At 41.1% G+C, this 14,409-nt stretch overlaps 1 protein-coding gene across 1 annotated transcript; it reads right to left on the bottom strand.

The window, feature by feature from the left end:
• Positions 1-7,724: 7,724 nt before the first annotated feature.
• On the bottom strand, positions 7,725-13,464 carry LOC311277374 (nuclear factor 7, ovary-like). Its single transcript, XM_084387654.1, has 6 exons — positions 12,177-13,464; positions 11,954-12,049; positions 9,645-9,875; positions 9,549-9,571; positions 9,349-9,467; positions 7,725-8,493 (listed from the first exon to the last, which is right to left on the bottom strand). The coding sequence occupies exons 1-6, from the start codon at positions 12,612-12,614 to the stop codon at positions 7,967-7,969; spliced, it is 1,434 nt and encodes a 477-aa protein (XP_084243780.1). The 5' UTR covers positions 12,615-13,464; the 3' UTR covers positions 7,725-7,966.
• Positions 13,465-14,409: the final 945 nt, after the last annotated feature.

The following is a 14,409-nucleotide window of genomic DNA, read 5'->3' as shown; positions in this document are numbered from 1 at the left end:
GTAATAACAATATTAATTTAGTTCCCTTTCAAGGCGGTCACTTCGACATTACGTCACTGACGTATATGGGAACTCCTTCCTTCTCCATTTTCACTGAAATCTTATAGGCTAACGCCAGCTGGAGACAGCTGGCCAATTGACGCGAACATGCAAATGCTGACCGGTCCGCGGGCAGTATAAATAGCATGGGCGCGACAATACCCCAGAATCTCTTTCTTCACGCTAGAAGTCTTATCTGAAGTCATCGTGGAAGTTGCAATAGAGGTTACTCACCATGTTTCCTCCCCGCATCCGATGGCTGCTAACCTATATGCCAGATATGTGCGGGTCCTATTGACTCGCTCTACCCTAACAAGGATCAACCGAGGCCGCACTCACGGACGACAAAGGCTGTGCCGGACAGTGTGCGTCCTCAGGGGAATAAACTCGGGCATCAGCGGGGATGAGGCCCACTGCCGCCAGCAGGCCGCTGGTGGGCCCTCTCCCGCCCTAGTTGACGCTGCCCGTCGCCACTCCGGTCCTCTTCGCGGGCTCGCTAGAAGGACTCGACGCGATAGGCTCTGTTGATAATACTTAGCCCGGTATATCAGCCAGGCTACTTCAAGAAAGACTCCGTCTTCCACGACGTCCTTGGTAACTCAGTCGTGCGCAAGACGCGCGTCTAGATAGACGAGGCAAAGGCCATGGCTCCGTGTCTAAAAGAGAAAGTGCGGATGCTATGAGTCTCTAGACGCCCCGCTCTGACAATGGAAAGTGCACAGCCGCAATCCGGTGAGTGTTTACCCCCCTTCTAGTCGGTTTTGACTACGGGGTTGCGCAGTCGTTACCGCTTATGCTGTTGACGCTGGGCCTACATAACATTACATATTGATGTGCTTACAGCTTATGTTGTCAGGCTGCCCTGTATCCTTCAGTGCAACTGGCCATGCTGATTTAACTAACTTACGTATTCACAGTTGTTGTCGCTACGCCACTGACGCTGTGTTTATGTACACACTGCACACTATTATGTGCTATGATTTGTGCCGTTATATATTGCCCTGTATCCTTCAGTGCAACTGGCCATTCTGATTAACTTCGTATTCACAGTTGTTGTCGCTACGCCACTGACGCTGTGTTTATGTACACACTGCACACTAATATGTGCTATGATTTGTGCCGTTATATATTGCCCTGTATCCTTCAGTGCAACTGGCCATTCAACTACGTATTCACAGTTGTTGTCGCTACGCCACTGACGCTGTGTTTATGTACACACTGAACACTGTGCTATGATTTGTGCCATTATATATTGCCCTGTATCCTTCAGTGCAACCGGCCATTCTGATTTAACCACAGTTGTTGTGCAACGCAAATGACGCTGTGTTTACGTACACACTGCACTCTGTTATGTGTTCGTGATTTATGCCGCTATAAATTGCCCTGTATCCTTCAGTGCAACTGGCTATTCTGATTCAACTATGTATTTACAGTTGTTGTGCGATGCCACTGACGCTGTGTTTATGTACACTGATATGTGTGTGTTATGCTTATGCCACGATATTGCCCTGTATCCTTCAGTGCGACTGGCTATTCTGATTACTACGTAGTCACAGTTGTTGTGTGATGCAACTGCGCTGTGTTACGTACACACTACACACTTATGTGTTAGGATTTATGCCACTATATATTGCCCTGTATTTTTCAGTGCAAATGGCTATTCTGATTACTACGCAGTACGTATTCACAGTTGTTGCGTGTTGCAACTGACGCTGTGTTACGTACACAATACACACTGATATGTGTTATGAATTTTGCCGTTGTATATTGCCCTGTATCCTTCAGTGCAAATGGCTATTCTGACTACTACGTATTCACAGTTGTTGCGCGATGCAACTGACGCTGTTACGTACACAATACACACTGATATGTGTTATGAATTTTGCCGTTGTATATTGCCCTGTATCCTTCAGTGCAAATGGCTATTCTGACTACTACGTATTCACAGTTGTTGCGCGATGCAACTGACGCTGTTACGTACACAATACACACTGATATGTGTTATGAATTTGCCGTTGTATATTGCCCTGTATCCTTCAGTGCAATGGCTATTCTGATTACTACGCAGTGCGTATTCGCAGTTGTTACGTGGTGCAACTGACGCTTTGTTTACGTACACACTGCACACTGATATGTGTTATGAATTTTGCCGTTGTATATTGCCCTGTATCCTTCAGTGCAAATGGCTATTCTGACTACTACGTATTCTACGCAGTGCGTATTCACAGTTGTCGTGCGATGCAACTGACGCTGTGTTTATGTACACACTACACACTGATATGTGTTATGATTTTTGCCGTTATATATTGCCCTGTATCCTTCAGTGCAAATGGCTATTCTGATTACTATGTATTCACAGTTGTTGTGCGATGCAACTGACGCTGTGTACACACTACGCACTGATATGTGTTACGATTACGCCGCTATATATTGCCCTGTTTCCTCAGTGCAACTGGCTACTCTGATTACTGTGTATTCACAGCTGTTGTGCGATGCCACTGACGCTGTGTTATGTACATTGATGTGTCTATGATTTATGCCGTTATATATTGCCCTGTATCCTCAGTGCAACCGGCTATTCTGATTAACTACGTATTCACAGTCGATGTCACTATGCCTCTGACGCTGTGTTTTGTACACATTAATGTAACTATGCTATCACATTGCCCTGTTTACTTCAGTGCAACTAGCTATCCTATCTAACTGTGCATAGTCACAGTCGTCGCTACGGCGACTTGCGCTACATCTGTGTACACACTAAAGCGTTATGCTGTTTTGTTGCCCTTCAACAACTGACTATTATGTTTGAACTGCGCATTTTCATGCAGTTTCGGTCGCTTCGACGACTTGCGCTGCATTATACACACATGTTTTAAATGTGCGCACTGATGTGTTATGCTGTTATGTTGCCCTCTATCCTTCAGTGCAACAACCAGCTGTCCTATCTAACTGTGCATATTCACAGTTCTGTCGCTATGGCGACTACACTGCACTTATGTACGTACAAGGACGTGTTTTTGCTATTTTGTTGCCCTGTTTCCTTCAGTGCAAAACTAGCTATCCTAATCTAACCGTGCATATTCACAGTTTCTGGATGTATGTACGTACACGGATGTGTTATGCTGTAATGCTGCCCCGTTTCCTTCAGTGCAGCTAGCCATCCTGATCTAACTGTGCATCTCAGTTTCTGTCTCTACACAGTTTCTGTCGCTATGGCGACTTACGCTGCATTTTATGTACATACATGGATGCGCTATTCTTACGCACTTGTGTTATGCTGTCATGTTGCCCTGTATATTAGTGCAACTAGCTATCCCAGTCGAACTGTGCATATTCACAGTGTCCGTCGATACGGCGACCTGCGCTGCTTTTATTTGCACATGGATGTGTTCATGCTGCGGTGTTGCCCCGTATCCTTCAGTGCCTATACTGAGCTACTGCGTATATTAAGTTGGCGCTACAGCGACCGATGCTGTTACGTACATGTGCTACGCTGTTATGTTGCCCCGTTTCCTTCAGTGCAACTGGCTATTCTGTACTAACTCGTATACTCATAGTTCTAGCTACGGCTACGACTGTGTTTGTGTACTTACTGAGGTGCTATGCTATTATGGGGCTATTATCTAACTGCGTATATTCACAGTTGTTGTCGCTACGGCCACTAGCACTGTGTTTATGTACATTCAGTTATGTGTTAATTTGCACTTCTGTACGTCGGCTACAGAACATCGGCTATGTTCTACAAGGGAGTGTCAGTTTCCTCGTGACCCCCTTACTGGCCTATCATCCCCGGTTCATGGACCTGAGAGAGTTATGGGGCCCCCCATGACAATCCCCCTCAGGAAGGTCCTGCTTCTACAGGCGATCGGCACGATTGGCACCCCAGCCCCAAGCTGTGGAACCTTCTTGTGTGTCCGCTGCTGGGTCCATAGTTGAGCAAGACACTTCACACTAATAAGTGCTGAGAGCTCTCCTTGAGATGGCCTTTCCAGTTTCCACCTGCTCTCGCCCCAGCGAAGCACTTGGAGACCTACGCTCATTCTAAGTGAAAGATTTTGCATTGTCTCGGACCTGGTGACTGCAGTGTCACTCTCAGTCCGATACCAAGCTGCGTTCCGAAGTCGCTTACACCGTTCAGAGCACAGATTGATCCCTGCCCGCCTTCTGCTGAGCCGTCAGCCTCACGTGATGCTGATGCTCAGAGTGCTGTTGGCCCTGTAAGGGCTTTGCAGATGTGCGTGGATCACAAGGCAGCAGTCTGACTAGCTGTTTGTGTGCTTGGTGGATGGTACTAGGGACGTGCTGTTTTATACTGAGACTTTCTCACTGAATTCGACGCTTGCAATGCTGGCTTAATGCCTACGGGATTTAGGTATGCTGGCTGTCTTCTCAGAACACGTTCGCCAGGGTTTCAAGTTTGATGCACTGCCTATAGCGTCTTGGGTTCGGTGAGTTTTATTCATGTACTCATGAACTGTTAATCACCAGCTGTGCAGTAGTCTGCATTATGCAGAGTTACCATTGCTGCTAACTCTGTGTTATGACTGTTACATAGCTGTTCCGCATTACGCAGTAGTTTTCAATGTCTGTTAACTCTGTGTATGGCTATAAGGTTATGCAGCTGTCACCGCTATTGCCGTCGACACTGTGTTAACTCGTGCTTGAGTGCTTATGGTATTGTGCTGCCCTGTCCAGTGCAGCCTTCGCTTCATTGCATTGGATATGCAACTTGGTAAGGTCGGAACAGACGTTTCTTGGTCTAGTTTTGCCTATCAGTTCGAGTGCTCCTAGCGGCGCTGCTGGCTTAGAACTGTTGTCTCGTGGGAGTGTAGCTTGACCCCGTTCAGGGCTTATCTTCACTGCGCTCACGGCGGGATTCTATACAGTTCCCATATACGTCAGTGACGTAATGTCGAAGTGACCGCCTTGAAAGGGAACGTCTCCGGTTACTATCGTAACCTCGGTTCCCTGAGAGGCGGGAACGAGACATTACGTCAGCCGCCGTGCTCGCCGTTTGATCAGCTGTGCTAGCGTTCAGTCTTGATTCTGACGTATTGTCGCGCCCATGCTATTTATACTGCCCGCGGACCGGTCAGCATTTGCATGTTCGCGTCAATTGGCCAGCTGTCTCCAGCTGGCGTTAGCCTATAAGATTTCAGTGAAAATGGAGAAGGAAGGAGTTCCCATATACGTCAGTGACGTAATGTCTCGTTCCCGCCTCTCAGGGAACCGAGGTTACGATAGTAACCGGAGACGTTCTGCTTAACGGTTCCTGAACGCTGTAACTAACAGCTGCCCAGCCATCAACACAGCCGCGTGTGATTTGTTTACATACGAGCTGCACTAGGTCTATATCTGTATTCTAAGAGTTATTATTACTTGTATGAATCTCGTTAATAACTTGACAGCACTTAAATGTGTATTCTTACAAGTTAAAGAACAAATGTTTGTGCAATTCCTTTTTTTTCCCACCTTTTATGATGCAAAAAAAAAAACTGGCTGGTAAAAAGTCACAGTGGCTGGTGGTCAAAAAAGTTAACTTCAGGCCCTGTGAGTAAGTCTTTTGAATAATATTGCACCTGATCCTACTGTCATAGTGTAATTATATATATATATATACATATATATATATATATTTTTTTTTTTTTTTTGCCATGTTGTTTGTATATAACTAGCCTATTATAATTATTTTAGAACTTTAAATGTATGCAATACTATAAATCCATTAAACTGCAACACCGTTTTGCCTAAAGTATCAAACCAACTGTAAATTACTCAGAATGTTATGCACAAGGCTTGTTTTTCAGATTATTAATCTGGTATTTTTATATACGATATTGAACCCATTTAAATAATTTAAACAACAACACCAAAAAAAACATTTATGTCATGTAAGATTTATGTATTTGAATTGCATATAAAATTTCCATCCAGTTGAATTACATAATTTGAACAGAAACAAATTAATAAACTGAATGTGATTCTATTTACCAGTCTTACATAAATGAAACAGGTAAGATTAATGAATAAATTGAACGTGTTTTAATAACCAGGTTTATATATTTATCATCATTAAATCCAGTTTATTTCAATCTCATACATTTGAACTAACTTAACATTGCTTGTTCCACAGCTATACTCAAAAAACATTTAAGTCTAAATTCAAAAATGTAATTGCATATAAAATTTCCATCCATTTGGATTACACAGCAGACACATAAACAAACTAATTCAAATTTGTTAGTCATACATAAATGAAACAAGTCAGAATGAGATTTATGTAATAGTACACAGCAGTATCCCCAGGGTTAAAATAACCCTACTTATGGCTCGTCTCCACCGAGCGGTACGGTACAGTACAGTACGGTACGCAATTATTTCCGTTTCTACTGTCAAAATTGTGAATGGTACCAAAATGCCGAACCGTACCGTACCACTTTTTCGGTACCCTTCCGTTGGGGTACCTAGCAAAGTGGTACGGTACCTAAAGGGTGGAGCTAGACTTCGTCACTTGCGCGAATGCGCGTGCTACAAGGGGAATGACAACATAAGCGCCATTTTTGACGTAGTTGTTTAAAGCTCAAATCTGTGGTTTATTTATAAAGATTAATGAAAATTTTTATCCAGGTTGTGAGATCCATTCCAGGTGATCACCGGGCGCTCGGCACTCATGTACCCCGCCGGATATGTAAATGAGGGGGCCTAGCCCCACCCAGGCCCCCTCGTGGCTACGCCACTGCCTAAAATATACAGAGATAACCGATGTAGCAGAGCGAGTTGAGTGACACTTTCAAGAACACGCTGTTCCATTTGCAGAATTACCGGACTCGCGTCCTCAGGAGTCATTGGCAAGTCCAAACTTTGTGTACTTGGTATTGAGAAACGTCTAATGTTGGCAGTTGTCTTCTTGTAACACACACGCTTTCTTCTTCGCGCGAAAATGACGTTGATGGCTTTCTTTCCGGCATAGGCTACACCACACCTATCAAGTAAGGGTACTCTTGGCGGTGGAAACGCAAGCCGGATCAGGGTTTACCATCCCGAATCGTACTGTACCGTACCGCTCAGTGGAAACCAGCCATTAGTGTTCATATGTGTGCACACAACAGAGTTAAAGTAGCCTACCGTTGAAGTTAATGAGATAATTCAGTGATGATTGAGCATTAGTGATGAACACATACTGTTAACAAGAAGAATCAGTGAAAGAAAGAGAAACAAGAACAGAAACTACAACTGACTTCCAGCCAAAGCTTTAGATGAAATCAACTGAAGATAAAAGAAGACATGAAGGCCCTGTTTACACCTGGTATTAAGATGAGTTTTGATCGATCGGTTCACAAGTGGACGACACTAAATACAGGTGTAAACAGGGTCTAAAACGTTTTGAGCTTGTCCACTTTCCACCACTTACAGAGGTAAATGAAAACACATTTGACCAGATTGCTTTCGTAGTGTAAACGCTCATGGGGTCGAATGCTCAAACAGCCACAAAAGACCGTCTACTCTCCTCCTACTGACCTAATAAGTAAACATTATGGTAAGTGCATAGACCCTCCCCTCAAAGAAATCAGAAGTGGACAAAAGAGATGGATTAAAACTCCAGAAATTCTGAAAAGTTTGTTTTCATGGGTGCTTTGTTGTGCATAAATAAAATTCATTAAATATACAGACTCCTTATTTGGTGTGTCCTTTTGGAGTCTCCAAGTGTACATTTTTTGGAAAGACACCTAAATTTACCATGAAAAAAAGCTTACAGAAAATACGTTTTTGAGTGGATCACCCTTCAATCTGATAGTTTACTTTGCTGGTAAATTTATATATATATTATAAAATGTGTTGGGTTTTATTTGACAATGTCAGATCATCAAAGACTAAATATTTAAGATATATTTAAGTAATACATTTATTAATTTATTCATTAGCAGAATCAGATAGAACAGTGGTTTTCTGTTTCTGATACAACCAGTTTAACTGATAAAATCCTTATACAGTTCATTTCATCAAGATTACAGAATAATGGATAGACTGTGTCAGTGAAGGTGGTTGTGAATGTGTGTAGATGTGTGTTAGATACAGGATCAGAGAATGACACTGTTCCTCTGTCATAGTCCAGGTCAACTCTCACACGATCAAGATGCTGTTCAACAGGAAAACCATACGCTTCAACCAGTCCGTACTTCACACTCCAGACATCAGTATTAAAGAAAACACATCCCTTCCTCTGGTTTGATGCTGTAGTTACTCCAAGACTCCAGTGTTGACTCTTTTTGACCTCCACATCCCAGCAGTGAGTTCCTGAGTTAAACCCCTCTGAACCCAGAACACAGTAATACCGGTCAAATCTCTCTGGATTATCAGGAAAAGGTTGTTCATCCCAGCTGCTTCTCACACTGGTCAGATCCTCAGACAGAATGAGATCTGGATTTGCAGTGTTTGGATCCAGAATCACAGGAGCTGATGAAACACAATCAACAGCTGCTTTTATTCTGATGCTCGTATAATGATCAAGAGTGAACCGTACACAGATTATTATGATTTATGAACACTATCGAACACATCAGAGATCTTTAAATCTGTCAATATTCCCCCATAAATCATTTCCAATGTTTGTGTGTGTAAACAAAACAGCAGAAGTTGTCCACACACTGGAAAAATTTATTCAGACCCAAAAATGGTTGAAACATCTGCTCTCTGGTCTGTTTTTAACTCTTTCTTAGCCAGTTTTTTTTTTAAAAAGTTGCCAGCCACTGCTTTTGATCATTTTTACACAAATTTCATGGCCCCCAGAATATTTTTGTATGATTATCTAAATATGCAATATATCAAAAGAAAGAACAGACCCTCTGCTTTTAAACAAACAAACAAAATTGTTTTATTCTAGCTTTGTGCAATCTTTTTTATCAACACTTGAATGTGGTTAAGCAACATTTTGAGCAAAAAGCTGAGAAAATCATGTTTTTGTCAAAGACTACGTCTGGATCGGATTCAGAACGATGATCAAAACACAGATGGAGTAGATCGAGTCCATCAACACCCCTAAAGCTTCACAGTCCCGCAGCTCATCCGGGGTCGCCATTTCATTCAGTAACATTAGGCAGTGTTGATTTATATTTAATGTTGATGATCACGTTATTTTACAAATGCATCTGCTTATATATGATATTTTTCTTGTTTCTGCTGCTTACTTAAAGATATATTTTTGATAGATCCTTTTTTGATTCAGATTTTTTTGTTTTTGTCTGAGCACACACAACGTAATTTGATTTTCCAGTGTGTGTGTGTAAGAGCACAGATCTTCTCCAGACTCACTGTATTGGACGATGTCCTGCATCTTCTTCCAGACTCTGAACGGCAGGTTGCCCAAGTATCGCGACACATGAATCAAAGCTCCAGAAGCCATCTGTGGATCCGGCTGTGAGATCTGGACTCTGGAAGAACATTCAGGAGTCAGAACTGCAGTGGCTTTGGATCAGAACCAGAGAGACCAGAGACACCAGCAGATCACTCACCTTTCCATTGAGACTGGAAACTCCTGCAGAACAAACACACCATTTATCATCAAGAACTCAATAAATCAATCAATCAATCAATCAATGATGTCAGACCTTCAGAAAGCAGACGTCATTGGCTTTCATCATGTCCTCCATGTCTTTGATTGTGTGTGAAAGATCTGAGATGTGTCTGTTAATCTCCTCCAGCTTCTCCTTCATCATCTGCTTCTTCTGCTCCTCTTCCTCCCTCAGTGCAGTGATTGTAGCTACTTCTTCATCTCTGAGAAACTGATGAAGCTTCCTAAAATGCCATTTAATCTTACGCTCCGTGTACAGAGCTTGAAACTGAAATCAAATCACATTCAATTCAATCATCTCAAAGGTGCAACTTATTCTGGAGCAGCATGAAGAATGAGTAGGGAAATGTGTAAACTTTCTGAAGTACTATAGTACTATACTACAGTGCTATAGTACTGTAGTAGATGTTCTGTGTCTCTTGGATAAAACGACACATTCTCAATCTTATCAGCCTCTCTTCACAAAACAACACAGTTTTCAACTGAAAGCGTAATAACTGAACTATGAACTTGTTTCTGTGTATAATGAGGGTTGAGATTAAACTCGCTAAAAGTTGATAAATGTAAATATATCATGCTTGTCTGTCAATGAGAGGAAGCCACATCATATTTTGGAGCTCCCACCCCATTTTGGAGATCTCAAGCCTGCAGCTATAACCTTCTCCAGAATTGAGGTATTCTCTTAAATTGTTGCGGCAGGTTTGTTTCTTCCCCCCGTGGGTTAAAGGTTTGACATATTAAAGGGGTCATATAATGCCATTTTTGTACAAGCTAATATGATTCTTTAGGGTCTAAATTAAAAGTTTGTAATATACTTTAATTAAAAATGATCATTAATATTGTAAGAAAACACTAATTTTACCTGGTAAAAACAGCTCTGTTTTCAGCACGCCGTGCATGCGTCTTTAAATGATAATGAGCTTTACTCACCCCGCCCCTCTGTTCTGTGCGTACACCCTAACACAATAACACAATAACCATAACACGTTGTTCATTATAAACGTGGGATTATGAATTATATTGAGAACGTCGTATATAGAAAACATGCCGTAATGTACCCTGAGTGTAAAAATAGCCACATTCATCGTGAAGCGTGCAGCAAGTGTAACGTCACATGTTTCCATCTCTTTTAAATCACAGTAGTTGTGGCGTGAACGCAGCATACGCTTGTTGTTTTGGTTCAGGAGGAACTGTAAAAGGCGGTTGCTGTTTCGGTTGTCGTTCGGTGATTGACGTCTGTCTACAACTCTGCATAGCATGAAACGCGCTGATGATTTAATTTGATCCTGTGGTCATGATCATAACAATATAGTGTTTTTTAATTTGCATAACAGTAGATCAGAACAGAACAGTTTCCGTAACCCTACAAATTGCACAAATTGAAAATATGCCCAATGGAAATACATCAATTCGCAAAAACTCCTATATATCACACATCTCCTTCGATTATACATAATGGCTAGTGCGGTGGTTGAGATATACGTAAACATAGCAACATACGTTGCCATGATTTTTGGAATGAATTATCGTGAGAGGAAAAAAATATGTTTTAGTCACATAACATTGGTTAATGGAAACGGCGTCATTTAGCAATAGTTTTTTTTTTTATAATTTGGAAAATATCCCAAAAGTTTTGAGCAAATCTGTAATGGAAATCCGGCTAGTGACTGTAAAGCATGTATAGCAGTGCCATATTTGGGCTAGTTTTGTTACTCAGACCTGGCAACACTGCAGCTGCAGAGGGTTTGTTGCGTAAACGATTATATTTTTCATCTCGCACTGCGATGAAACAAAGTATAGTTTTCTAATACAAATGAATTAATTTCTAAAAGTGAGTGCTCCTGTGAAGTAGTGATGTAAGAAACAAAGCTTTAGTTAAACAAAGATTCAGTCGGACCCTAGCGGCGAACCATTGACATTTTTAAAAGTTTCAAATTAGTTATCAAGTGACAAAGACTTATTTACTCAAATCACATGATTTTGGCAGATTGATACGCTCCGAATCACTGGTTCAAAACAAAGGATTGGCAAAGGTTTCACAAGTTCCATAAAGCGAATAACAAAAAAAAAAATGAAAAGTGAAATATTTTAGAGAATATTTGATAAGGCATTCGTATATTCAACAGTCATCAATATTTTTTTCCAGAATAGAAAGATTTTTTTACAGGCATTTTGTAATAGAAACCTCTTACATGCATATTTCTTCAGGATTATTTCATAAACGTTTACTTTGGACTATGGCTAATTTATGTAATTATGTAACTTAATTATTATATAGGCCAACTAAATAAATACCTGCATGACAATTTTTTATTTTTGAGTGTGTTTGAAAGAATCAGCCCTCACCTCAATGTGTTGAACCGTTTTCTCAAACTCTCCTTTAATGTTATTGTTGTGTTTAATTTTCTCTTGTAAGGACTTCAGTGCTGTATTGAGCTCCTCCTGGAATTAAAGTGAAACTCTATGAGACACCAGAAATATCTGTGATATGGTCATGTATGTAATGGTGAAAATGGTACAGAGAAATGTGTGTTTATGACCAGTTTTAATCCTCAGATATAAGCCTTACCTTATATGACGGAACAACTTCAATGATGGGTCTGAATGTGTGATTGACGTGTTTCTGTGAATCTCTACACACTAAACACACAGGCTGTTTGTCCTCCAGACAGAAGAGTTTGAGTTTCTCACTGTGTAAACTGCAGATCTCCTCAGATACTGATGAACGACTCCCAATTCTCTCCTTCAGGAACGACTCACACAAGTTTTTTAACACAAGATTAATTGAAGGCTCATGTTTTGACAATCTCCTGCAGACAGGACACTCCTGAGTTTCCTTGGTTCTCCAGAACTGTTGAAGACACTCTTTACAGAAACTGTGACTACATGACAGAAGAACAGGATCCTTGAAGATTTCACAACACACTGGACAAGAAAGTTCTTCTGCAGAGACATTTACCGAAGCCATTTTCCCTGTTCGAGCTCCAGCAATTGTTTCATAAGTCATTTCCTGGTATGTGTTGTAAGAGGGAGGAGTTTCTGATCACATGGGTGTGTTTATAACAAGTCAGATGGCACACTTTCAGGATTTCTTCAGGTGTGAAAAAAATGCATTCAAAACATACTTGAACTGAAACTCTCTCAAATATAATGCTATACAACTTTAGATCACACACAAAAGAACAAAGGGAGAACACGGATATTCATAATAAAAAGAATAAAGACACTTTATTTGTGAGTGTTTTATTTATACAATTTATATGTTGAGTGTGTTTGAAGCTCACAGAGTTTCTCCAGGGTCTGACATGAAGAAATCTTTGTCAAAATGATTTCTTCACATGCTGAAGATCCAGTAATACACACACGTCTGCTTATCGTGCTGTTTGTCAGTGTTTGGAGACGCGAGCAGCACTTCGTCAACATATCGTCAAACCAGTTTCTGTCTCTCCATCTGTTCTGCATCATCCTGTGTGTCAACAGAAATAAATGCAGAAATAAATCGAGCAACCTCCATCAGCACCTGAGTGAGTGGATCCAATGGCTCCACCTCCGGCCTCTAATCACCTTGCTCCATCTCTGCCCGCTGGCCTGTCGGCTCCACCTTGGCTCCTCCCTTCTTTGGCTCCACCAGACACCTTTGGCATTTCGACTCTACCTGGGTTCCCTCATCTCACCGGCTCCCCCTTGGTCAGTCGTCACACCACCTCTGCCACGGACTTGCGGATCTTTCGTTGCGCTCCGTTCCTCCACCCCTACAGCTGCAGCTGCTCCTCCTTCCCTGCGGGTATGCCTCGGTCCTCCATCACACCGGCATCGCCTCAGTCCTCGGGTAACCTGGCTCCACCTCAGAGGCTAGTCTCCATCGGTTCTCTGTCTACGCCCTGGGATCCAATGCCTAATATATATATATAGGGGCCTATCATTATAAATTAGCTTACACAAAAATTGTTGACTCACACACACAAGTACTATCCCCCTTTCCTTAGACATAAATTGTAAGAATATGACTGATGCTGATAAATAAACAGTAGGCCTAGGAGGAAAGCTATTTAATAGCAGTCCCAAACTATTTTTTGTTAATACAATGCTATGAGCCACCAGAGTCATTTAAAAATATACAAAATAACACAAAGTGAAAATAAAGTGGCATTTTGGGGTTATGGAAACAACATTTACCATGGTGAATACACAATACTAACAAGAACTGTTAATGAAACATGGAAACTGCTCCTGATGAATAATAACATCATACCTTCATGTAAAAACTAACACGTCATACCAGTAACATGATTTATCAGTATTTTACTTTCATTTCGTGACTTACTAATTTACAACGTAACAATGTTGCATGCTCGTAGTTTATTTTGCGCTTTATATTGTGAAGCGATATACAGCACGTGGAGGAGTGCACGCTACTAGCACAGTATAACGTCTGACGGGACATAGTCATGTGCCTCAACAAGTAAAGTCATAACATAATGATACATTTGCAAATCATTAGTTAATGATTAATTAAAGCAGACAACTGGAAGTTGAAGTACATTGCCTTGACCAACTGTGGTAATTAACACATTCATTTACACTTTTAGTTAATAAAATAAGTTAAGGAATTAATACATTATGACACATTTAATTAATAACAATTCATATATTACTTAATCTATTAATCATTTAGAATCTTTATTAGTTACTGATGCAGTAATCATTAATTGTTTAGTTCTTCATGAGTCATACATTAACACATGATTATCTGTGCATTAGTTAAGTATGAATTAATGCTTATTAGTGCACCCGTATTGTAA

This window comes from Rutilus rutilus (genome assembly GCF_951802725.1).
Source record: "Rutilus rutilus genome assembly, chromosome: 1".
NCBI classification, from domain to species: Eukaryota; Metazoa; Chordata; class Actinopteri; order Cypriniformes; family Leuciscidae; genus Rutilus; species Rutilus rutilus.
Note: the sequence above shows the minus strand (reverse complement) of the source record. Positions and strands in the feature narration are given on the sequence as shown.